Below are 25,080 nucleotides of genomic sequence, written 5' to 3'. Positions count from 1 at the left end.
AGGACTAGGGATGGGTACCGGTATGGCACCGGTTCTGACATAAACGGTAGTAACCAGACCGAAAAGCAGCACACATTTCGGTGCTTTTTTTTCCTGAGATGTCATACACTTCAGATTCTAGCCAATCATTTTACCTTTCCAAGGATAGTAGGCAGGTCCAGGTACATATGTTCTTTTAGTGCAGAGCTACAGATTAAAAATGCCCAAGGCCAAGAGGTTAAAAGTCTGGCTGTACTTCACAGCAAAAGATGCAAACTCAGCAGCCTGCAACAAGTGCTTTAAGGTGATACTGTGCAAAGGAGGTAACACCTCGAATCTGATGAAACACCTGGCGACACATAGCGTTTTTTTTAAAGCCCAGAAATGCACCGTACCCTACTGCGGGTGTGGTGCCTGTTATCGGACCCGGAGTTAGCAACATCCCCCAAGAACCCAAAAAGGAGAGTCCTGGCCCCTAGCCCTGCCAGTGTAGCAGAAATGATGACGGATGATGATGGCAGCAGCCGCCATTCTTCTCTGTGTGAGTAGCTTAATGTTGTTTGTGTGTAATTTGCGTTGAGTACGCTAACCACATTATTAAATTAATGCATGTAAGGTGAACTAGCAAACACCGTTGTAGTTACATGCGGCTGTCTTCTTGTTTGATGGCAGATACTCCCTTCACCCTGGCCAAAAAGGCTAAAATGACCAAAGAAAAAGTGGAAAACAGCTAAACATGAGAGGTTTTTGGACAGTTTGTGTTTTTCCATTGTTTAAGCACTGCTTCCAGCCAAGAGTGAGACCATATATGCCCTATAGCTGCAGAAAAAGCAAACATTGTTATCTTTTTACAAAAAACCCCCCAGCTAAATATGAGAGGTTTTTGGACAAAGTTTGTGTTCTCCATCCTTTAAGCACCGGTTCAAGCACCGTTTAAGCACCGGCACCGTTTCAAAAGTACCGGTTTGGTACTGGTATCGGATAAAACGTAAACGATACCCATCCCTAGTCAGGACAGTGTCTAAAGGTGTTCTTTGCTTCATCCTGCACACAACACAAGACCCAAGGCAGACCTGTTCTCACTACTGGAAATAGCTATAAGCCATACCTCACAGCGGGTGCTTGTTTAAGCTAAGGGTGCTTCCTGGGTTGAGCATGCAGAAGACGGAACCGCCTGCTTATTATGAATTTGCAGCAGCTCGTCTATTCTTAAATGCTGATGTTACTGTAGCCCAGTTCAAGAGATGAAGGTGAAAGGGGAAACAATGCAAATTTAGTATTTTTAACCACACTTCATCAGGGCCAGTGTAGTGGGAGGTTTGGTAGACGTGAGTACTGCCTCAGATACTTTATTGAGATCTCTTTGATCGCAGGAGTGATCACGTCCTGCAAGTTAGAACATCTAAAACATCACCTCTCCCATCACTGACTGCTTTCCTTTACAAAGATGTTTTTAGTCTAACTTCAAGTAACATAAACTGTTCTCTTTATGTTTCTGTGAAGCTTCTTTGATGATTCATCACTAACAGATTAACTTTTTTGGTTTATTGTCTGTAAGACAAGACGCAGACAGATGACTCACATGACATAACACTACTCATCATGTCTGCCATCTGTGACATTTATGAAAGTCCACCTGTTAATAAGGTTAATTTATAACTATGAGTAAACACGTTATGTGAAAGTCTTCTCTTTGTGTAAGCAGTAATTCTAGTCCAAAAAACGAATTCTCAGCATCTAACCCCCTCAAGATGATTCATGATGAAGCAAATTGCCTGGTAAATATTTAACCCTTTACAAGAAATGTTATTTTGTTTTCAAACAAAAGGAGGTAACATAGGACAAGAATGTGACCAGCTTTCTCTCTGGAGTGTGACTTGGGTGAGAAAATTTTGATTTGATTTCGACTAGATGAAGTAAAACATGTAGACAAGGTGAAAAAACAGGAAGCTTTAATACAGAGTTAGAGTGACTGTATGCTTTTTGTAGTAGAGAGAGATGGACACCTGGTGAGTGCTGTGAAGTGGCCAGTGAGGTCATCGAGTTTGATAGGTTGAGGTTGGCAGTGATGCTAAGCTGGCTCTGGCTGGTAGGAGGGTAGGGGGAAGTAGGTGTCCTCAGTTGCTCCTCCCCTCGTTCCTCGTCAGCTGCTGGCAGGTAGCTATCAATCAATGCCTCCAAGAACTTGACAATCAGCTCAGCGTAGTCTGGGATCTGGGTTTGCTGCGCAAACAGCCAACACAATGAGCAATGTCAGAGTCAGTTAATAAGGTCTAACAGCAGCACAGACTAGGTTAATCTTCAGTCAGTGAAACCAAATGATGTCTGCATAACCACTGCAACCAAATGCCAAAATAGCATAAAAATCTGGCCCATGTCAACACTTTATCAGGTGGATTTTTCGGATGGGATGGTAACATACTCTGTTTCACTGGTTATAATTACAATTATTTAACATTACTTTACTAATTGCTTCATAAAAACAAACTGTTGGTGGTGATGACAAAACTGCTGTGCGTATGAGATGGGGTTTTTTTATTTAGACATTTGATTACCTCCTATAGACACTTTTTATTTTGAATACTTGCTGGACTCTGGGCTTTCAACAACAACGAATTCTCTCCTGGTGTGCTGGAGATTATTTTTGTGACATGACCCAGTTTTCATCAAGTTTTAACTGTTAGACAGTTAAAACTGCTGTTAAAACTGCTCCCCACTGCTGTTAAACACTTTCTGTGTGTGTTTGTGAGTGAAATAGTGCGTGTCTGTGTGTGTGTCTGTGTGTGTTTTAGAGAGAGGTAGACAGAAAATTCATACTGACCCTGAACATCTCTCTGTATAAACTTAAGTTTTGTAAGGATATGTTCTGCCAGGATCTTAAACTGGTATGTCAAAACTAAAAAACATTCCAGTCACCCTCAGAAAAAAGTAGAGGTGTAAATATTGGGATTGATAATAATAATAATAATAATAATAATAATAATACTAATGATGGATTGCATTTATATAGCGCTTTTCGAGACCCTCAAAGCGCTTTACAATTCCACTATTCATTCACTCTCACACTGGTGGAGGCAAGCTACAGTTGTAGCCACAGCTGCCCTGGGGCAGACTAACAGAAGCGAGGCTGCCATATGGCGCCGTCGGCCCCTCTGGCCATCACCAGTAGGCGGTAGGTGAAGTGTCTTGCCCAAGGACACAACGACCAAGACAAACAGAGCTGGGGATCAAACGGGCAACCTTCCGGTTACAAGATGAGCTTCCTAACCCCCTGAACGGTGGGTTAGGAAGCTGATAACCATTCAATATCAATATATCAAAATTGGCAACATTGTTTAAAAATAAAACAATGTTGCCACAACATTGTTTAAAAATAAAATAAAATTTACAAAGTAAGAAAATAAATAAATATTCAATTAATTACTCATTTAGTCAACATTGTCAGTGCAATTCAGGAGTCTGTATTATTGAGTTTTGGGTTTTGCTAGTTTTCAGAAGCGGCATAATCCAATATCAACTTGAAATCAGACCACAGATAATTTTCAGCCTCTCTGCTACTGCTTGGCATTTATGTATGTGCTTCCAAGAGTTGATGCTTCATATTTCAGCACACCAATTGACAAGCTGGTTGTAGAACTGCTGTCTACTTCCTTAGTAAGCTGAAATGCTACTGCAAGGCAGCTGAAGCTGCCCAATTGAAAATAACAAATTGACAGGGGGAAAATGTTATTTGTACCTTTGAGAAGGGTCCAGCAAACCTCCAAAGTCCATTAAAGCCAAAGCCTGTAAATTGAGAGAAAGGAAGAGAAGGAAATGGAAGTAGTGAAACATCTTCATAGAAGTAGTGAAACATCTTCATAAAGTTAAAGAAGTCCAGTTGTCTTCTTTTTCAAGCTTCTAAGAACAGTGGAAGACAACTCAGTGAAAAAATATCTACAAGCTTCTATCCATTTTCAGTACCTGTCAGCATCAGGGGACATAACTAAGTGCAAAACTAGGAAAGTTGGCATGTATAGCTTGTAAATCAATTTACTTTGTAAATAGGAAGGTTGGTACTGGGGGGGTGACTCCTCATGGTACACAACACTCTGGACAATGCCGTGGACAGGGTTCAGGAGATTGATATCCTGGCACATGGATAGCACAGTGTTGATCTTGGAGTCCAGTAGATTGTGGCTGAGTGGGTGAACAGAGAAAACAATATTGGGGCACATGGTTATGTGGTTTTACAAGTTAGCCTTTTAAAAAGCTCAAGGGTTTTACTGGTAATTGAAAGTATCGAGGTACACTTTCACTGACAATTACCACAATGAGTGTAAAAATGAGAAAAAACTTCCTGTATTATAAAATCTTAGTAAAGCGAACACCTATAGCAGAGTTCATCTGTTCTGATGTAGGATATATTTGTTAAAACTAACATTTTAACTGAAAATATTGGTTAGAAGGCGCCGATAACCATTCAGATAAAAGACTGAGCAAGCTGCCTCCTGTATGGAACCATGGCTCTTTATTGAGTCTGGAAGTGGACTGGCAAAGTATTGGATTGGAAAGCTTCCCTATCTAAGAGCAAAATGAAGCCTGGCCTACCACTACAGAAAATCTAGCATAGTCCAAAAACGATCCCAGGATTATTTCACCTAATCTGAACAAGAACAGACTTAACAGACTGAACAGAAGACTGGCAGCAGCCATTTGATCCTGTCTGTCTTATAACCATGAAGACTTTACCTTTATACTCCAAAAATATCTGAAAAATTCAAAGGTCAAATGTTTCAGGTCAGACAAAAAAACAAACAAACAAAAAAAAACCTCAGATAACAGGACTAGACAACATGTTCATTACTTACACAACTGGAAAAACCTTTGGGAAGACAACACTAGCTTCAGCTAAATACTCATACAGAATCCGCTGGTCAAAGTCATCAGTGGTGTATTTGACCTGGGTGGCCTGAAAAACAACAACAAGAGTGAAAAGTGAACATGAGCTGAAAGGTAACAGCATATAAAGTAAGCTGTATGGTGTGTTTCCTCACCAGCACAGTGAGCAGCAGAGCCTGGATCTTTGGGTCGGTAAGCACCTCCTCGTCCAGCAGAACATTGGACTCTGATACAGACACCTTGCGAAGGTGAGAGTTTCCAATTCTCTGTGTCTCTGTAATTACAACAATGAGGTATCACATAGAATATGTCCTTGAACAAACTTTAGAATCATATCAATCATAGAAGGATATGCTTGGATCAATAACTTGTGCTATACTCTCACCTATCTCATAGTCGTTCTCTGCTACACGCCTCATCTTTGGAGGGGTAGTCATGCCTGACTCCATTTCTGGTCTCTTTGGTGCTTTGGAGTCTGATATGAGATGATCAAAGCTCTTCCGGGTGCCTAGCCAACACACAAACACAGAAGACTTGAAATTTGGAGATTTAACACAGATATTCGGGGGTGGGGGGTCTTTCTAAGGAAAGACTGACAGATATAACAAAAAACTGAGGGATTGGACATACCCAAGAGCTTCTTGGTGTTGGCCTGTGAAGGCTGACCCATGTCTAGGCTCATCGACTTGCGTGTTCGAGGGCTAATCTGGCCCATTGTTGGATAATGAGCTGAAAGGTAGCGCTCTGAAACCTGAGGTGATGTCCACGGCTGAGTTTCATTCAAAGTTCTGAGAGAACAGTAATAGGACAATTGTTAGCAAGTAGGTTACAAACTCATTTTTAACCTAGAAATTCCACAATGGAGGAAGGTTGACGACTGTCCCTAATGACAGACAACTAACCAAACAGAATTGTGGTTGTATCTTTGGTCATGAAACTAAACATTGGACTACTAATACTTACAAGAATAGAGCATGAAATGATGCAGCAATCAAAAAACATATCTATGCCATGATGGGAGAAAAAACCCCCGAACAACACCGACAACAAACAGAAAAAAAGAAAAAAAAAGGAAAAGTAGATGTGGATGGATAAAATGGATAACAAAATCCAATCGAGTGTCATCAAGCTTTTAAAGTTATGGTCATAACTCAGTTTCTCAGATTTAGTCTAGCTTGCAATATGATTTGTCCTGAAGTCTCTAACATTGTGCTTAACTGACATTAACAAATCAATTACTGCAAACCTTTTTTTTTTTTTTTTAATTTAAATAATAATTTGAACTGGCCCAAAACTGAAATGTGTGTTCAGGACACAGGCTGAAAGGGTATAACCACCAGTTAAAAGTCTTGTAGTCATTTTAGATTCTGGATTGCACTTTAAAACCCACATTGACATCATACTGATACTGCCTAAGGGAAGCATGTATAATGTAAACAGAATTGGTCCTAGCAGTGAACCCTGTGGAACTCCATAATTAACCTTAGTGTATGAAGAAGACTCTCCATTTACACGAACAAATTGGAGTCTATTAGATAGATATGATACAAACCACTGCAGCGCAGTACCTGTAATACCTACAGCATGCTCTAATTGTTCTAATAGAATATTATGGTCAACATTGAATGCTGCACTGAGGTCTAGCAAGCCAAGCACAGAGATAATGTTACATCTGTGAGATGATTATGGGTCATTTTTTCACTAATGGTTAAAATTTTATTTGTGAAATCATGAAGTCATTACTAGTTAACGTTAAAGGGATGGTTGGCTCAACAGTGCTCTGACTTTTTGTCAGCCTGGCTACAGTGCTGAAGAGAAATCTAGGGTTGTTCTTATTTTCTTCAATCAGTGATGAACAGTAAGATGTTCGAGGTTTACGGAAGGCTTTCTTATAAAGCAACAAACAATTTCTTCAGGCTAAATGATGATCTTCTAAATTTGTGACACGCCATTTCCTCTCCAGCTTACGAGTTATCTGCTTTAGGCTACGTGCTTGAGAATTATACCAGGGAGTCAAGTACTTCTGATTTGAGGCACTATTTTTCACAGGAGCTACAGTATCCAGAGTCATACATAGTAAGGAGGTAAAATTATTAACAAGATAATCGACCTCTGTTGGACTAGTGTTCAGGTAGCTGCCCTGCTCTGTGTTGGTACAGGCATTGAAGATGATAACAGTGGGTGGATTATATTCTCAGAATCAGAAAGACTTTATTTATCCCCAAGGGGCAATTAACAACTCATACTGAGTTACAGCCCTTTCAGAAAGTCATCTACTGTGAAGAAACCTACTCCCCACTGCTGTGTAATCAATTATTGTAAATTTAAATCAGGAAATGATCAGACAAAAGAGGGTTTTCAGGAAACACTGTTAAATGTTCAGTTTCTATGCCATATGTTAAAACAAGATCTAGAGTGTGATTAAAGTGGTGGGTGGGTTCTTTTACAATATTAATATAACTAATATAAATTTAAGTTTTTTTCTGCTTAAAATTCAGATTTTGTTGAAACAAATTGTTGGTTTTAGTTGAAACTGACAATTGTGATTTTCTGATGTCGGAGTTTTTGTTTGAAGAAGGAAGGCTCTTATTTCATCATTTTTTAATGTAATGCAAATGAAGTGCAACAGCTGAACAAGAAGCATTAAAATATGAAAAGCCAGAATCCCTCATTTTAACATTATCATCGAGTTGGGGAACATGCAAAGAAGATTATTGTTTTTACACAGTGTTCTATAAAAACTTTCTGCCAAATGATTCCTCCAAAGAGAACTGTGCATGTGTGTTAAAATTATAGCCAGCCACAGCGAGTGATATTTGGGACAGAATTTAGAAGTCACTGGCCTTCTTGGGCTTACTTGTCTGTAAATGTTTATTTTTGGCTTTAAAATTACTGTAGTGATTTATCAGAGATGTGCAGAGCACAGAAGAAAAGTTTAAAAAATAAATGAACAAAAAATACAGGCGGTTCCTGCAGTTTCCCATAAAGTTTATTCCCTAAATTCAGGTTGAGGGGTGATGGGATGATGATGTTGCTGCTTTGATTGCACAATCCCAAGAAATTATATAGAAAATGTATAAAAAAGATATCAGTTGTTTTTGTCATTGCATATATAAAAAAAAAAAAAACAGTTTATGGGGGCTGGAGTGCTGCTTGCATGGTCACTCATTAAGACCAGGTATATAAATTTGCATTTTCTAAGTTTTTGCACTAAACCTAACTCGGTAATTAACTATATAACTAACTAACTAAATACTGCAGTATTAGGTTGGACATTTATTTGAGTATTAAAATGAAGGTGACATACCAAGATTAGCAGCAGTAATATAGTAATGCAGGCAAAAAGCTGGACACTCCAGTCCTGTGCTTTATTGCAAGAAATGTCTTTACACATTTTTGGCTTACCATAAGTAGAGTACTATGAAAACAGAAGTCTGCATTAGTGAGCAGACTCTTGCTCTTGAGCTAACTTCCACTTTAGTTTGTTATCTTCAGTTTTTATTGTCTTTTAATCAGCTCACCTGCACATAGGATCAGTCATACGACTTGAGAAGGTGTCCATAGGAACTGGGTCCATGGAGAGGTCAGAAATTAATAGTGACTTCCTGTGTTTGAGGCTGCAGCGACTTCGGACCTCCTCAGATACAGTGAGTAGTGCTACACAAAACAACAAAATGTTAGTTATGATGATCATACCTGTTAGAAGGGCACACCCAAACCACTTCAACTAAGAAGGGTTAACAGCTCAGACATTGGTTCAGTATTAATGTTAAGATCCACTGATATCTGAGTTAGCAAACACTACCCAAGTTCCTCAACTTCGTCACACGATGACTTCAAATATCCAGCAAATGAAAGATATTTCAAATGTGTTAAAGTGCTAAAAATTACCATAAGAAACAGTATACAGTAAAATTACACTGAACATCTTATGTACCAGCCAGATAGGCCACACTCTGGGTGTTGACCTCAAACTTGTCACATTTCAGATGCTTGCTGATGAGAGCCAACAGTGTGTGAAGGATTCTCACTGTCCTTGCGACTGTGGTGGCTGATGGGTGCCTGTAGCCTGAAAGACATGTATAAAACATGCTGAGAAACAGAAAGACAGATGGCAATGGAAATGTCATTGTGTACAAAAACAATCAAACAAAATATAGTGCTGAGGGGGGACAAACCAACACACATAATAAAACGCGTTGCTTTTCACAGTCACGCTGTGTGACTTCCTTTCTTAGATACTGTAGTTAAATGCAGACAGCCATTTTTAGACATAGCACTTCCTTTGTACATACTATGAAGCTTCATTTCTAAAATCACACTGACAGCAGATTTGTGTGTCTGTGTAACTGTGTTTTCGCAGACTAAATATCTATAAACAAGTGTTTAGAATCATGACACACCAGTTTACCTTTGAGTAGGTGGCCCACCAGTGCAAAGTTAAAGTTGGCGCTAAAGTTGAGGCCGACAAAGTGATCCATCTGCTTACAGTGCCATTCTAAAGGACGTCTGATCTCCATGAATACTTCTTCTGGACTCTGGAGGACAAATTATATGTTAAAAAAAACTCTTTATCAATGGTCATATCGATGTATGGCCACAATACATTTCCTGCACACAGATGTTACTTTTGGCTACATGATGGAAGTCTAGTGCTTAATACTGAATCAAATATCTCTTTATTAGATTCTTGAAGACATTTAACACACAAAAAAGACCAATCAGTTTTTTAGCTCCTGTCAGAGAAGTTCTACATAAAAGTAATGGGTGATATGCAGTGCCTGACAATATTCTGACTGTCTTATAAATGAGTGTGTTTACATTCACTTCAATAACCTGGTCACAGAAAGAAACCTGAGAAGCACTGCAGTCATCTGGTTACTTACCATCACCACTACCCACTTTTCTAAATTGAAAGCGTGCCTACAGTGGATGACCTTAAGTTATAAGCCATATTCACATAAACCAGTGGTTCCCAAACTTTTTTTGCCAGGCCCCCCTTTTTTACAAGAAAAATGCCCCCCCCCCCCCCCACACACACACACACACACACAGACGCATCCTCCAAACACACACACCCATATTTTGTTTACAAACTCCATTGGGGTTTATTTCACACCTCAAACATTTAGTAAACAATTAAGCAAATACAAGTAAATGGCAATAAATTACAGGTAGTAATAAAATATACTACTAACTCTTTTACGCTACGTCCACACCTACACCGGTATTTTTGAAAACGCAGCTGTTTCTATGCGTTTGGGCTTTTCGTCAACACGTAAACGGCGTTGCGATTCACCGAAAACCGAGATTATTTAAAACTCCTTTTTTGCGTTTATGTGTGCACGAGGATTACAGAGTTCGTCACGCAACGACAAAGGTATGTGCCTCTTTTCACGTCACGCTGTGCGCCACGTTATTGTTTACATGAGATGAATTGCAGAATGGCAGATAGAGACAAAATACTGTTACTGTTAATCTGACTATCTGCAGGTTTTACACGCTTACATATACACACGCAGTTACTGTCCCTGCATTTAGAAAGGCAGAGGCGTCACAGTGTAATTATTTTATGTGTAGTTGTTTTTTTTTCCTGTGTAATAATATTCAACATTGCTGTCAATACATTTTTCAAAAAATGCCTCTTTGTGCAAAATAGGTTCAAAAACAAAAACAGCTGTGGGATACTGTTTGTCCGTGATTTGAACCGGGGGGGGAACAAATTACGGCAGGATCAGCCTGATATTATTTGTATCCCGCTGTAACTTTACTGCATAAAGAGCTAACATGTCCAAAATGTCAGGAGTAGTTAGTTATTACAAGAAGTGTTTGTGAACTAAAAATCAAGAATGTGGGATACTGTTTGTCCGTGATTTGGAGAGCCCAGCGCTGCTCCCGACGCAGGGAAACTAATTTTGCAGGGGACCTACCTTGGCACTTGTGCAGGTGAAGCCAAAGGGAAGATATGCTTCACCATATTTTCTAGTCTTTGGCTTGGAAGGAAGTTGGTTTGGAAACATATTTGGCGATGCTTCATCTCCTGCTTTGCGTTTGTGTGGGAGCCCCGTCAAAAACCTGTCCACAGTGTCCAAGCGTTTTTTTTTTTTTCTTTTCATACCGCCCCCCCCTGCAATGGCTCTGTGCCCCCCCTAGGGGGCGGGCCCCACACTTTGGGAACCTCTGACATAAACAATGCTCCTGGGCATTGATACAAACTAAATTATACATATACAAAGCAAAAAGTTGATTAAGACCATCCATCAGGTGACAAATTCAAACAATATACAACTGCAGGAATGAAAAAGCAGTATATAATGTGTTTTACCTTATCATTGAAAACACGCATTGTGTCCAGAGTGTGGAGGTTCTGCTCCAGCAGGGCCGTTCCAGCTGAGTAAAGGTTGACTTCATCCAGCTGCAGCACAGCTATTGCCACCCAGAACAGAGCTTTGTGCATGGGAGATTCCTGGGAGATTAAACAAACAAAGACAAATTTAATTAATATTACAAAGGGGATAGTGATAAACAAAGAGTCAATAAAGTTTCACTTTATAACAATATGATGCACAGAGTTACCAAGTTGAAAAGAAAGGAAAAGAACTAACAGTCTGAAACAATTTGATTTTGAACAGAGTTGTAAATTTTTTCAAAGTCTGAAAGGTTTCCCAACTGTGACAAAAAGTAGATCTATACTAGATGAATACCTTGCTGAGTAGAGGTTGTAGCTTAGTCAGAGCAATGACTGTGGCCTCTATTAATACTTGGCTGTTGTAATTGTCTGGCCCCTTCAGACAGCTCTCTAGACCCTGAAATGAAAAGAAGAGTGAGTGAAATAAGAAGGAGCAAGAAGGAAGAAGAACAAAATGTTAAACATAATTTTTCTGTGAAATGTTAGCCGTACACAATGCATGAAATAAAGAAGTCAAAGACATAGTGAAGTAAAATTCACAGGTGTATGCGAAGCAGCTTTACTCTACAAATGTCTATGCAGACACGTAAAAGACTGAAACACACATTCTGTTCACGGATCAGACTGCCTGGTAAATGACTCAAGGCCCTCACCCGGTCTATGCTGAGCAGAGGGCTAGCCTTGCTTAGGATTCGAATGATCTGCTTGATCTGGCCATGGCTCACTCTTTTACTGATGCAGCCAAAAACCACCAGTGCTCTGGGCTGAAGAGATGGGTTGTATTGGAATGCAAACCTGGAATCCAAAGACAAATAAATACCTGTTCTACACTGAAAATCTATGCAACTGAATGTAATAAAGTAGAACACAAGAAGATCATACTTTTGTGCAAGTTCTGTCCACTGGTCTAACCACTTGCAGCTTGGTATGTCCCTCATACAAGCCTGGACCAAAGACACATAACTCAATCAGTATTTAATAAACTAAATATACCAATTAGACAAACAGTCAATTTTATAATAATAACTTTTTATTAAACAGAAAAGGGTATTAGGAAGGCAGAGAGAGAGTAAAAACATGTAAAAATCCTGTTTTTCTTAGCTGACCTCCATGATTTCCAGTAAGGCCTCAGTGACGGTTTCAAGAGAGGACAGTGCAAAGGTCTCCCTCTCATACGAGCCTGGTGAGAATGAGCGGTCTCTGTAGCTGGAGCGGAAGGCAATCACAGCGGCTGATTTGACTTTGCTGATGCCAAACAGCAGGTAGAACTTGGGCAGGGAGAACTCAGTCAGACTCAGCCTCAGAACCTGCTTTGTTTCCTCTGTATTCAACACAAAAACATGGTTCTTTTTTCAGGTCACAGTAGCTTACTCTTTACTTTTTGTTTCGCGTGTCCATTGCGTGCCTGCATGCCATGCAAACTCATGCATCTAGCTTTATGAGGATACCTCCCATTATTCACTGACCAATAAAGAAGAAAACAAATGAACAAACATTTCCTCACCACTGAAGTTGAGCTGAGAGCAGGTGCAGAGGGAGTGGATAATGTTGATGACCAAACCGTGAGTGGAGGCCCTGAGGGACAGAGGCCCAGTGGCTACTAGCAGGGTTACCACATGGAACAGATAAGGCAAGTGGGCTGCCACATCTAGAGAGTTGTTGAAGGACAACATGAGCATGTAGCGAGCCAAGATGGCAATGTCATCCCACATCAGGTGCTGCTCCAGTGTTGGCGTTGGGGACAAACACGTCTTGTCGATGATCTTACACATCCGCCCAATGACCTACCACAAAGAATAGGTGTAGAATCATTATGTCTAGCATGTCTTTAACCTCCCAATTTAGGTTATGTCTAAGCATCTCATTTGGGTTAAAGGTCAGGATCAAGTGCTTATTCTCTCCAAAGCTTTGGCTCATTGTTTGCTGCATCTGCTACTAAGCTAATGCTTAGTAGCAGATGCAGCAAATTGGACAGAATAAGCACTTGATCCTGACCTTTAACCCAAATGAGATAATGGCATATGTGATACCTTGATATCGGTGACATAATTGTCACCGATATCAAGGTGTCACATATGCCATTATCTGAACATTGCCTCAGTTTAGTCCTTCAATTAATATCATTATTATTCATTGTTTTTTTGTTGTTTTTTTTACAGTAGACACATGAATACAGATGTTAGCTAGCCACATAACCGTTTGCAGTTCTTTGTTGTTTATTTTCACTCTTTTTTCAGAATTGAAAGTTGAAAAAACAAACATAAATAAAGCTTGGTGTGTTGGTACAGGGTTATTGATGCAATTTGTTTTAGAATAAAATAATAACTCACAGGAGCAGATCAGTTGCGATTAGAATGAGTGGAAATCTAGTCCCCAATAGTAAATTGTTCTGTATTGCATATGAGATCTGATTTATGACATGAAAAACTATCCAATGTTTGCTCAGAGGAAGTCCTATGGACTCTCCCCATCCTCCTAGTCTCCCCTGCAGTCCTCGAGTCTATGCAATACAGATTCATAAGATGGAATCTCCACGTGAGAAACCGTTTTTAGAAATGTGTTGCCTTTTCCAGCTTAATGCATCTGTACAATATTACATCTAAGTGCCTGTGAAAGTTGTTGGGTGTAATACATGCCATACATCAACTACTTTATTTTCTTCTATTTTTTTATAGATTGGATACCTATGTTTTCAGAAGGACAGTTTCTGTCATTATCAAGACTTTATGAACATAAAGAAAAAACACAAAACAAAACAGAGAAGAGCACATCCACACACCACACCTGATCTCCAAGAAGCTACTGTATTAAAGACGACTTCCACAGTGGATAACTGGAAACATTTTACTGGGGGCATTACTCATGATATTCAATCAGATTGTGAATGTCTGTAATTATGACTATGTTCTCCGTAGAAGCCTGTGGAATTGTCATTGAAAACCACTTCCTGTTGCTGCTTTTTTAAATTTCAAGCAATCAAACGATTATTTAAAAAAAATGGTAGAAAAGCTTTATCCTTACACAACCACAACTGTACTTTAAGGCCTTATAAGATGTAATGAAAGAGACTTAGTTTAAATGGAGCTCAGTGTTGACTGCTTGATCTACTTGCGTAAGCTAATAATAACTTCTCAAAGATGTTGAACTCTGTAGTAAAATCATGGTTTTATAGGAGTGCTTATCCATAGCCAATAAAAGCAACACTAAAGAGGATATGCAAACTTAATAATAAATGTATCACTAGTAAACTAATAATACTAATCATGACCCTTAATAATCCTTTTGGTTATGAAGCTGACATACTGGACTATACGGCTATTCTAACCAGTTAAAAAAAAATGGCATTTATTCAAGTTTTGGGAGACAAAGAGTTCAAGAACAGCAAACAAGGAGCCATTGTGTCCAGTAGGCTGTACTGCCATGACATCATGCTGAAACTCTACAGATAACACCAGGATAAAGACTCAAGTAAAAAGTCCAAAGTCCAATTTTATATATAGTTTTTCAAATTCAGTACAATACTTTAGTAAGACCAAACTAACCTGCAGAGAAAAACAATACTACAACTTAAACATATTTTTTTTCTTAGTCAACAGTCTTTACAATGGCCACTATTGACAGTGATGGTGTCTGCTATAATCGGAGCCAGGGCCTTGGGTTTTCTTTTGTGTCTGCCTGTGTATATTGTGTTTGTTTATCCAAACAGCAGCTTGGATTTGGAACAAGAGCACACAGATAATGGATAGTGATTGAATGAGTTTGTCTCTTTAGCTTCTACAAATCAAGAGTGAATCCCAGCTGGATTTATTTCTTCCATCAGTATGTAAGTAATTATTAACTGACTTTAACATTTAAATATATTTTCTATTATAGGTTTCTGTGTAGGAGTAGGAGTATGCCCTTGACCACCAAAATCTAATGATTTCCCTTAAGTCTAAGGACTTTGGCCAAATTTGTAGAGATTTCTTTGAGATGTAAAGAGAAAGAATTTAAGAATTTAAGGGACACTGTCACTGTAACCTTTGACCACCAAAAATTTGATGTTAAGATTTGGGACAATTATTGTAGCGTCTTTACAATATAAAGCACCTTGAGGGAACTGTTGTTGTGATTTGATTATATAAATAAAACTGAATTGAACTGAATCGGGACTTGTGTGCATGTACAGATAGACGACCCAAAGATACAAGTCATGTGGCCACTGTGTGGTTGTCAGGGTGGAAACATGACAAAGGCAAAAAATTGTCAGTTGCATTGGTTCATGTACATTTCTGCTTTTAGGCCATATGATGTGGTGGCTTTTGTTGATTTGTTTTTCTGTCCTGAACTACAGGCTCTCTGGCACTACAGGCACTTTTTAAACTTGCAGCCTGAAAGCATTAATCATTAATCCATATAGTATATCCTTAATTAACCATAATTAACCATAACCAAATGAGCTGACGTTGACCAAGTAGAAGTGAGTCTATTAAGAAGTGTTAGCACCAGGTCAGGGTTTGTGTGTGTGGGTCTGTGTGTAAATATCTATATCTCGAAGGTTTGATGTTAAATTTGTGGGCCAGTGCATTATACGGTACTGCTATCATGCCCTGGCCCCATTGTGCCCTACCTACTGTCTGTAGTTTCAAGACATAAGGCTAATAATCCTACAAACTACAGTAATATTAAGCCCCTTTCAGACAACTTTAATAGGTTGTCCCTAATTACATTTGCATATCATAATGCAGCATGCACAGAGGTAATAAAAGCACAGTGCTCAGAAAGAGAAGAGTTTGACAAATGGCAGGAAAGTGTAATGTAGTTCCCCAAGTGGAAGAATATATAAGCTCTCTTTCTGATGGACGTTTATTCTTTTATATTTTCCCAGAACTCTTTCATTATTCTTTGTAATAGATGTAAATCAGCACAGAAATTGCCCCTAGTGGGAACAGTATGTAATTACAGTATGTAATCACTGAATTTCTCCTTTTCGCCTGATTTGGCATTGAAGGAAAGTTCTGAAAAGAAAAGTAATTACTTTATCTATATCTTATGTATATTAAAATGTATAGGATAATGAGTATATGTGTTGGCATGAAATACGATGTAGGAATGGTCCTGTTTAACAAAATGCAAAGGTTTTTACAACCGCTTTAGTTGATCAGTTGTTTACTCAAACACACTGCTCTGCTCATTTAACAGAACCTCAAGTCACTTTCCATCATCAATGTCATTAAATCCTTTCCATGAGTCCATCCAAAATGATTTCAACATGATTATTTTCTGTGTATCAGTTGCCATTGTGCTCTCACCTTGTTGGAGACCAATTTGACATTTCCTGAAGCTAGAGCCACTGCAGTATCAGCCATAACCTCTGCTTTGATGGAACCCAGGCCTCCTGTGGCACTGGTCTTAATAAAGCTGTCTAAGACCACATCCAGCAGGTCTGTTATCTGAAGGTGAGATGGTTAAAAGGCCAGAATCCAAAACACACATGTACTTATTTGGCTGCTGAGGGGGTGGGTAAACTTACCTGGCCCAGGCTGCCCCAGATCTTAGCCTGGATAGAGGGATACATCTGTTTTTCATTTATTGTCATGGTGATGAGTTTGTCCAAAATGGCAGTGACCCGCTGGCGCTTGGCATCGTCATTGTGCTTACAGAAGCGGACCAGGTTGAGCAGCCAGGGTGTCATGTACTCCAAGCAGAGATGCTTCAGCTCGATGCCTGCAAGAGAACAGCAGCACTTAGACCTTACGGTTTATTTTAATGTTAATAATATATTACTATATTGCCAAAAATATTCAATGGTCCTGTCTTCACACACATATGAACTTAAGTAAAGTTTATTTATTAAGCACTTTTCACAGACAGGCGGTCACAAAGCGCTGCACACAACAGGCTAAATAAACAAGAACATTAGGTGCCAAATAGACAATACAAAATATTTAAAAAAATACAGCAAAGTTAACAGGTGGTTTTAAAATAAAATTAATTAATTAATTAAAATAAATAAATAAATAAATAAAGTTCTCAACAGAAAGCCTGTTTAAACAGAAATGTTTTTTTAAAAGAATCCACAGAGTCAACCAAACACAGTTGTGGTGGTACACTGATCCACAGCCTGGTGCCACAGACTGAAAGGCTCTGTCCCCTTTGATCTTCTGTCGTGTATGGCAAACAACCAACAGACTGAGTCTGTGAACGGAGACAACGAGCAGCAGTGTATTTTTTAAGAAGCTGAGATAAATAATCTGGGGCCCGGCCATTTAGTGCTCTGTATGCTAAAACAAGAACTTTAAAATGAATTCTAAAATCTACTGGGAGCCGATGTAGTAATGTGAGCACGGTTGCTAGAACGTGTTAATAGTCTGGGTGCAGCACTTTGTATAGCTTGGAGGCGAAAAAGGGACGATTTGTCCAAGCTGGTAAACAGAGCATTACACTAAACTAAATGCGATGACACAAATGCAGGAAAAATTTTTTCCAGTTCAGTTGAGGAGACCACATGTTGCAATTTAGAAATGTACCGTAAATGAAAGAAACAGGAACCAGACAAAGCTTTAACATGCAACTCAAATATTACTCCAAGGACAGAAAGAAGCAAGAACCTGACTGATTTTAGAATGTAGTTCAAGAGGAGCTGCAATGACGGTCTCAGTCTTGTTGGTGTTTAAAACAAGGTAATTGCTAGAGAGCCAATAAGTAATCTGAGTTAAGTAGTGGACTAGGGTGGACAACCAATCCAGCAGATGAGTCTTAAAAGACATATACAACTGAATGTCATCGGCATACATTGGATAAGAAATGTCACTAAAAGACTAAATAATCCCAGCTAAAGAAAGCATGTAGAAGGAAAATAATAATGGACTCAAAATTGAACCCTGTGGAACCCCGCAGGTTAGGGACGTAATGTTAGAGGAGAACTTGTCTGTTCCAACAAAGAAGGTCCTATAAGACAAGTATGAAGAAAACCAGTCTGGCTTTCTTTCTCTGGCAGACAAACCTTAAGCCTACTAAGTAGGAATTTGTTTTCAATGGTATCAAAGGCTGCGCTGTCACCAAACAAAATGATCACAGAACCCTGCATCAGAAGCCATTAAAAGATCATGACAGACCTTCAAGGGAGCGGTCTCAGTGGAACCCTGCCTCTGAAAGCCAGACTGCAAAGGGTAAAAATATGTAATCTGCATAGTAAAGATCTGAACTGATTTTCTACTATTTTTTCTAGTAATTTGCTTATAAATGGCCTATTGAATTAGGCTTAAAATAATTACCAGTAGAGCTGGATTCAAGATTTTGTTTCTTCAATGGAGGAGTGATCTCTGCATGTTTAAAATGGGATAGATGGGGTGTGTCACTGAACTGTTGATGACAGATAACAATGTGGGACCAATGCTGGAGAGAGTCCCAGACAGGACAGAGGGAGGTAATATATAATATAAAAAGCAAAAAGCAAGCAAAAAAATGAGGACTTCATTTTACTTTAGTAGTGATATCTCGTTCTTAATCCATAGGGTTTAATATGATGTCAATCCACTTTTTGCATCTATAACAACTTGAAATTTTCTTGGAAAGATTTCCACAAAGTTTAGGAGTGTGTTTATGGACATTTTTTATCATTCTTCCATAAACGCATTTGTGAGGTCCGACACTGATTTTGGATAAAAAGGTCTGGGTCGCAGTCTCTGTTCCATTTCATTGTAAAGGTGTTCTATAGTTTTGAGATCAGGACCGTGTTCATGCCAGTCCAGTTCTTCCATGCTAAACTCACTCACCCTTATGGAGCTTGCCCTGTGCCCTGGTGCGCAGTCATGTTGGAATAGGAAGGTCCATTCACAAACCAGACTGTTCCCACAAAGTTGTGAGCATGAAAATGTCCTAAATGTATTTGTAAGCTGAATCATATGAAATGAAGCTCACATATGAAGAGCTGCTTTCACTGGAACTAGAGGCCTGAGCCCAACTCTTGAAAAACAACAGCACCACAATCACCGTCCACCAAACTTAATACTTGGCACAGTGTAGTCAAAAGAAGTATCTCAGTCAGTTGCATTGCCAGAACAAGTCTTTACTGCTCTAGAGTCCAGTGGCCACGTGATTTACACCACTGCATCCAAAGTTTGGCCTTAAACTTGCTGATGTTAGGTTCTGCCATGAAAACCTATTCCATGAAGCTCCTTATGCAGTGTTCTTGAGTTGGTGACCTTTATGCACTGTGCACTTCAGTATCCACATAAAATCATATGCCATACTGTCATTCCCATACGCTCCCCTCCCCCCGTAGTTATGTAAAAAAAAAAAAAAAAGAAGAAGAGAGAAACAAAAAAAACCCAACAACTTTATGGATTTTAGTGAGGTGAGCTGGTGGCGGTATGAGTACACTGTATCTATTCCATTTAGAGAGGTAACATCTTTGAATAATAAACTGAGGCAGTTTCATGACTGAGTGTATGTGAGAGCTTATGTATAGTAACCAGTATGATGGTAAGTAGACTTACTAGACTTGCTGAAGCCTGAGATGCACTCCTCCAGAAACTCCAGAGTCAGATGAGGTTCGTTGGCTGCCAGAGTTTTGCTGATGGAAACTATAAAGAGCGTATTGTTGGCTGGGATGCAGAGGCCTGATGTCTCCAGCAGCTGGCCCTCTATCTTCAGATTAAAGGTGCAGGTCAAAGCACACAATAGGTTGTAAGCTGCAGATCTGGATATGAAACAGATAAGTCAGTGTAAAAACTGTTTTAGTCTTTTTACTTTTACAGGTTTGAGTTGAAAAACATAGGTGTTGTTAATGAGTAGATCGAAAGTTTTATTTCAGGTCGGTGAAGCTCAACTGAAAGTTGGAAAGACAATAAGATGTGCTAAAATGTTCTCGTTTTTCCTTTGAAACTGAACCACTTGCATTGGATCAAAAATATTTAGGCTCATGTTCAAAGTGTACAGTACTGCGCAAAAGTCTTTAGCCATCCCTCATTTGTTTATATTTTGCTAAGTAAATAGGAAATAGATGCAGTGAGTTAGTGAGTAAAATACAGGCAAAACAGTGTTTTGGTTATGTCCACCCGTATTCTTTAACAAAACCTCTTTTAGGCAAGCTTTCTTGTAATTTCTTCAAGTAGTCTTCAGGAATACTTTTCTGATGTACAAGGACTAGACTAATAGTAAGTAAGTAAGTAAAAAAGGTGCCATTAAGAAAGCCCAGAAAACGATTGCTCAAGACTGCTCATGTCTGGTTCTTTCAAGGAAAACAAAGAAATGAGGGGTGGCTGAACTGAACCTTTATACCTTAAACACAGTGTATATAAAAATGAATATATCGCTAATCCAGTTAACTACTGGTTTCTGAAATTTGACTTTGAAGCACTGAGTATTTTGACCACTGCTATAGTTTTTCCTTTGTATCAGTTTTATGATCAAATTTTCATCTACATGGGGCTATAATTTAAGATTAAAATACAATGTATTCATACATTGTAGTACCTTAAATTTATGTTTTCATAGTCATGTGAGCAATAGGGTTGTTTTATCAAACATTTATACAACCAGGAGTCACTAATGGCTGGTCATTAGAAAGAAAGCAGGTTTAAGGTGCTTCTGCATTAGGTTTATTTCCAGCAACCTTTTATACAAAGTCTAAACTTTAAACCTAAAGTATGCTCAAATATTTATGTGTCATTGGTTCCAAAGCAAAAAATCTCAGTTATATTTTAAATTAAACACATCCTTTGTTATTTTACAGCCCTACTTTATTCCCCATAAAGGCAAAGAATTTGGCCTAGAATAACAAAAACAATGACCCTACAGGACAAACCTGAGGCTGGGGTCAGAACTGCCCAGGTTGAGAAGAGCAATGTTCAGGAGAGTGCCAGGCACATCTTTTGGTCGGATTTTAGTGTGCTGAGGGATGGAGTCAGGCTGCGACAACTCCCAGCGTGTCCGGATATGGATGATAGACTGAACTATGGCATCACACTCCTGGTGCATGAAAGTGAGGGGTGTGCCCTGGTTGGCCATGGTGAGGGTGAACTGACTCTCATCCACAAGGCAAATCTCCTCTATCTCTGAGGCATAATATACATCGTTGAGGAAGACAGGCTGGCCAAGGACACGGGTGCGCTCAGCTGAGGTCACCTGAACGGCTGTTGAACCCACCTGGTCAAGAAGAAAATAAAGATGGTTAAAGATACACGTCTGTTATGATTTTAGTGATTTAATATGTTTATTTAGTGGTAACATTATATATTGCTCGATTTTAGTGCAAGTTCACTGGTTGAAACCTTACCTTTATTGAGACCTTGGTATCTTTGTGGGCCAGTTTGAGGGCATTGTGGAACACTTTAAGGTCCTCTTCCAGTATCAGTGTGGCTGCAGGCAGCTTTTGTTGGTCAGGTTCAATGTGCTCTGCCAGCTTAGCTGGAGAATCAATGAATTGGAGCCGCTTGCTCCCCTTTAGGCCTGTCAGCAGCCGCTCATGATACTTGGTGTACTCTCTTACCCACGTGTTGCAGTTGTAGACATAAACAGCTGCTACATTCTCATAAGCAAAGCCAGGAAAGACGACAAACCACTTAGAGAGGAAGTCAGTCTTGAAACGATTGCTGGGTCCAACATGTGTTAAGTCTACCACTATCTCATAGGGCTTAGCATAGTAGGGTTTGAGGGTGAGAAGGACATGGTAGATTAGCAGGTCACCATTGATCTGGCCCGTTTTGAACCTAAAGAAAAGGGGGAAAAAATCCATTATGGTTAAATACGAAATCTTCTATAGTTTTATTTTTTGGCATCAGTTGTATCAATTTGAGGGTTAAATTGTTCATAGCATTCAATATGATTGAACACTCTGAAAAGCTTCATTTCTGAAAAAGATTGCTTCTTTTTGTGTCTGTCCTTTTTTGTAAGAGCCCTGCAAGCCTCTGTGGTATCAAACCCAAGGCTCTGAAATAATCACGCCCTCTGCAAAAAAACAAACAAACCAAAAGACAAAAAAAAAAACCCAGCAGAAAGAGGGGTCAGGAAGTGACTTCAGACCATCTCTACAGTCAGTTTGCAGCAGGTGTCACGTGCCATTTCTTCCCCAAGACCTCCACAGGACTACTTCAGGTAAGAATTTGTCATGCAGCATCTTTGAATCATATTAAAAGTACAAAAGTCAACCATTTCCTTAAAAAAAAAAATCAAAAATCAATTTCACTAGAATTGTTCAAACAACCTTCTGATCATGAGCTCTTGTAGTGGCATTCTGGAATAATGTTCTACATTTTTTTTTCAGCTTTACTTTTTCTAAAACAGTTCCTGAATTTCAGAAATAATGAAAGGTGCAAAAACTCTTTGGGTGTTTCTCCTGCTCAACCACCTGCCACTCTGTCCTGTCGGTGCTGACGCAGTCCTTTCAACAACTCAAATATATTCACAAGACCAAAGCAGCAGCCCCACACTTGCTGAGAATACTACCCTCAGAACAAGTGAAGACAAAAACTCCATCAATGGCACTCGTGGCGACTGCTTGGTTGACACTGAGATGGGTCTGATTGCTATAAGTTCAGCTGGAGGTCTCATTGTGTGCTTGCTGGCTGCTACTGTGGTACTGGCATGCCAGGTCTGCAGCCTGCAGCGCCAGGTTTATGGCCCTCAAACCTCACGGTCCAACATGGACTTAGTAAGCAGTACAGGCTACTGGGGCACAGACCAACCAGAGATTGCAGGCCTGGTTGGACCATATGATGGCAGTGTCATGCTTGAGGAGGTGAAAGAAGACAAGACGGAGGAAGAGAGGGAGGCTGAACTAAAAGGGACAATGGACGACGATGGGGCAGGACTTAATGAAGGGGCAATGGCAATAGCTTTTGATCCTGAGGACAATCAAAGTCATATGGACAGCTCCAACTTCAAGGACTCCTGTTTGGAGATTCCCAGGGATTTAGAAGACATGCCCCTTGTTGTGTAAGGAGGTAACCCCACTTCAGTAAATCCAGTCACATACACAACTAATAAGTTTAGCTGATTCATCATATTTTAACTTGGCTTGTTTCAATCATATCCTTTCCAACAGAGATGCACCAATTGTTAAATTATAGCCAAATATAAAATAAAATAAAATAATTACATTAATGGAAATCTTTTTTTGGACAGAAACAATAACTTTGAAAGTCTTTCAAATGCATTTATGAAACGGACACAAGGAAAGAAAAAGAGCTATAATAGAGTGGTGACTGTTTTCTTATTTGCTGAAGGCAGTCAACAAGGTGAGAAATTTGGTTAATAAACTGATAATTTTGTTGTTGCATTACTATTTCTGTTTATTTTCTTCTTGTTAAATGTAGGGCATCATATACAGTTTACTACATTAGTGCTGACAGAATAAAGAGCTTTGGGTGCACACACCGAAAAGCATAGTTTTTGCTTAGATAAGAATATCTCTAACATGTTACATAGTTCTATATCTCATAGTAAATCTTTAAAGCCTGGTACTGAGTGTTCAATTAAAACAGAAAGAAAGAGCGAAAGAAAGCATAACTTTTAAATACATAACATAGCACGTCCATATTTGTTGTGTGCATGATTTGCATCAGTACATAACATAACATAACTTACATAATGAACAAAAAGCAGATTAACAAAAAGAAGGTCAACATACATTCACTTTTAAAGAGATCCTGGGCTAAATTGATAGTAGAAATGCTGGAAACTGAACTTTGATTCTGTTTCAGCTATGTCTAATCTTTTAAATGAATTTTCAACAATTTAATTATTGGTTATAACTTAAATACTTGTAATATTTGCCAGTTTTTAAATAAATTGATCTTTGTATTGTGTCAGTGTTTCATGAGTCAAATCAATATTTGTCAATTATGAGCCCTATACACACAGAGTTGTGGTCAAAAGTTTCCATACACTCGTCATGGTAATTTTGAGCTTTAAATGATTTCTTTCCGTTGTCATTTTTCCCTGACCGATTGAGTGTCATCAATATACCTTCAAGGACTAAAAAAGAAAAAAACAACAACAACAACAACAACTACAACACACATACACACAAGCAAGAATTGGATGTACAAGTTTGAATTTATTTTGGCTTTTCCATAATCATACATAACCAAAAATATGCACACAAGTTCAAATATATACATACACCCCCCACTAATATTTGGCTACATGTTCCTTAGTTGCACCTAGACCAGATGCTTTTGGTAGCCATTAACAAGTGACAATTTGGGTGTTTTTCAAGAGCTTGGCAAAGTGGTGACACATCCAAATAACTTTTGTAAAACAGTTTCAACAGACTTCAACTTCTTGAAATCTGCACATGCGTAGAAAGGCTCCAAGAGATCTTACCACCTTTGGAAAATCAATAGTTTCTTGGACTCAGAGTATTGGTCAATCAAATACGTACTATCAAGCTATTTCTTTTATGCTGAAAAATAAAAACTACAATGTCTTGTTAAAAGACACCACTTTGAGCTTATATATATACTTTTGACCCTGTGTGGAGTAGAGAAAATCCAAAATGTATTTGTGTATTTGCAATTCTTATCCTTAAAATATTTAAAGATATATACTATATAATCATTCGACAACAGAACAGGCCACAACAGTTTGACTACTTATAGAACTGTTATTCTGCTTGATTAAATAACATGGACAAGCCACACACCAGTCAGTAACCAAAACAAAAAACAAAAAAACCTCCACACATTCCTGTTATAATACAGTCCTGATTAAAAGTTTAGAACCACTTGAAAAATAGCCAAAAAAATCTTCAACATAAAACAAGAAGAAATGGGAGTGAGGCATTTTTTTGAGCATGCAATTTATTGAAAACAATGCTTAAACTGAAA

General features: G+C 38.9%; 2 protein-coding genes across 3 annotated transcripts in view; one reads left to right on the top strand and one right to left on the bottom strand.

The window, feature by feature from the left end:
• Positions 1–25,080, bottom strand: part of nf1a (neurofibromin 1a) — a 154,244-nt gene that overhangs the window by 6,161 nt on the left and 123,003 nt on the right. For both annotated transcript variants that reach the window (XM_039622674.1, XM_039622675.1), the window contains exons 36-56: positions 21,528–21,960; positions 21,057–21,397; positions 19,747–19,949; positions 16,779–16,972; positions 16,558–16,698; positions 12,771–13,050; positions 12,373–12,587; positions 12,149–12,210; positions 11,920–12,061; positions 11,562–11,663; positions 11,183–11,323; positions 9,269–9,395; positions 8,795–8,926; positions 8,379–8,514; positions 5,488–5,645; positions 5,243–5,365; positions 5,013–5,131; positions 4,827–4,927; positions 4,013–4,155; positions 3,716–3,762; positions 1,986–2,202 (exon numbers count right to left, since the gene is read on the bottom strand). In XM_039622674.1, the coding sequence (XP_039478608.1) occupies positions 1,986–2,202; positions 3,716–3,762; positions 4,013–4,155; positions 4,827–4,927; positions 5,013–5,131; positions 5,243–5,365; positions 5,488–5,645; positions 8,379–8,514; positions 8,795–8,926; positions 9,269–9,395; positions 11,183–11,323; positions 11,562–11,663; positions 11,920–12,061; positions 12,149–12,210; positions 12,373–12,587; positions 12,771–13,050; positions 16,558–16,698; positions 16,779–16,972; positions 19,747–19,949; positions 21,057–21,397; positions 21,528–21,960 (3,557 nt within the window). The remainder of the gene's footprint in view (positions 1–1,985; positions 2,203–3,715; positions 3,763–4,012; positions 4,156–4,826; positions 4,928–5,012; positions 5,132–5,242; positions 5,366–5,487; positions 5,646–8,378; positions 8,515–8,794; positions 8,927–9,268; positions 9,396–11,182; positions 11,324–11,561; positions 11,664–11,919; positions 12,062–12,148; positions 12,211–12,372; positions 12,588–12,770; positions 13,051–16,557; positions 16,699–16,778; positions 16,973–19,746; positions 19,950–21,056; positions 21,398–21,527; positions 21,961–25,080) is intronic.
• LOC116309319 lies at positions 15,036–24,927 on the top strand. Its single transcript, XM_031725884.2, has 3 exons — positions 15,036–15,089; positions 22,145–22,345; positions 22,515–24,927. Exon 3 carries the CDS (start codon positions 22,554–22,556, stop codon positions 23,187–23,189), a length of 636 nt encoding a protein of 211 aa, XP_031581744.1. The 5' UTR covers positions 15,036–15,089; positions 22,145–22,345; positions 22,515–22,553; the 3' UTR covers positions 23,190–24,927.

This window comes from Oreochromis aureus, linkage group 14, assembly GCF_013358895.1.
Source record: "Oreochromis aureus strain Israel breed Guangdong linkage group 14, ZZ_aureus, whole genome shotgun sequence".
NCBI lineage: Eukaryota > Metazoa > Chordata > Actinopteri > Cichliformes > Cichlidae > Oreochromis > Oreochromis aureus.
This window is presented reverse-complemented; position numbering and strand designations above follow the sequence as displayed.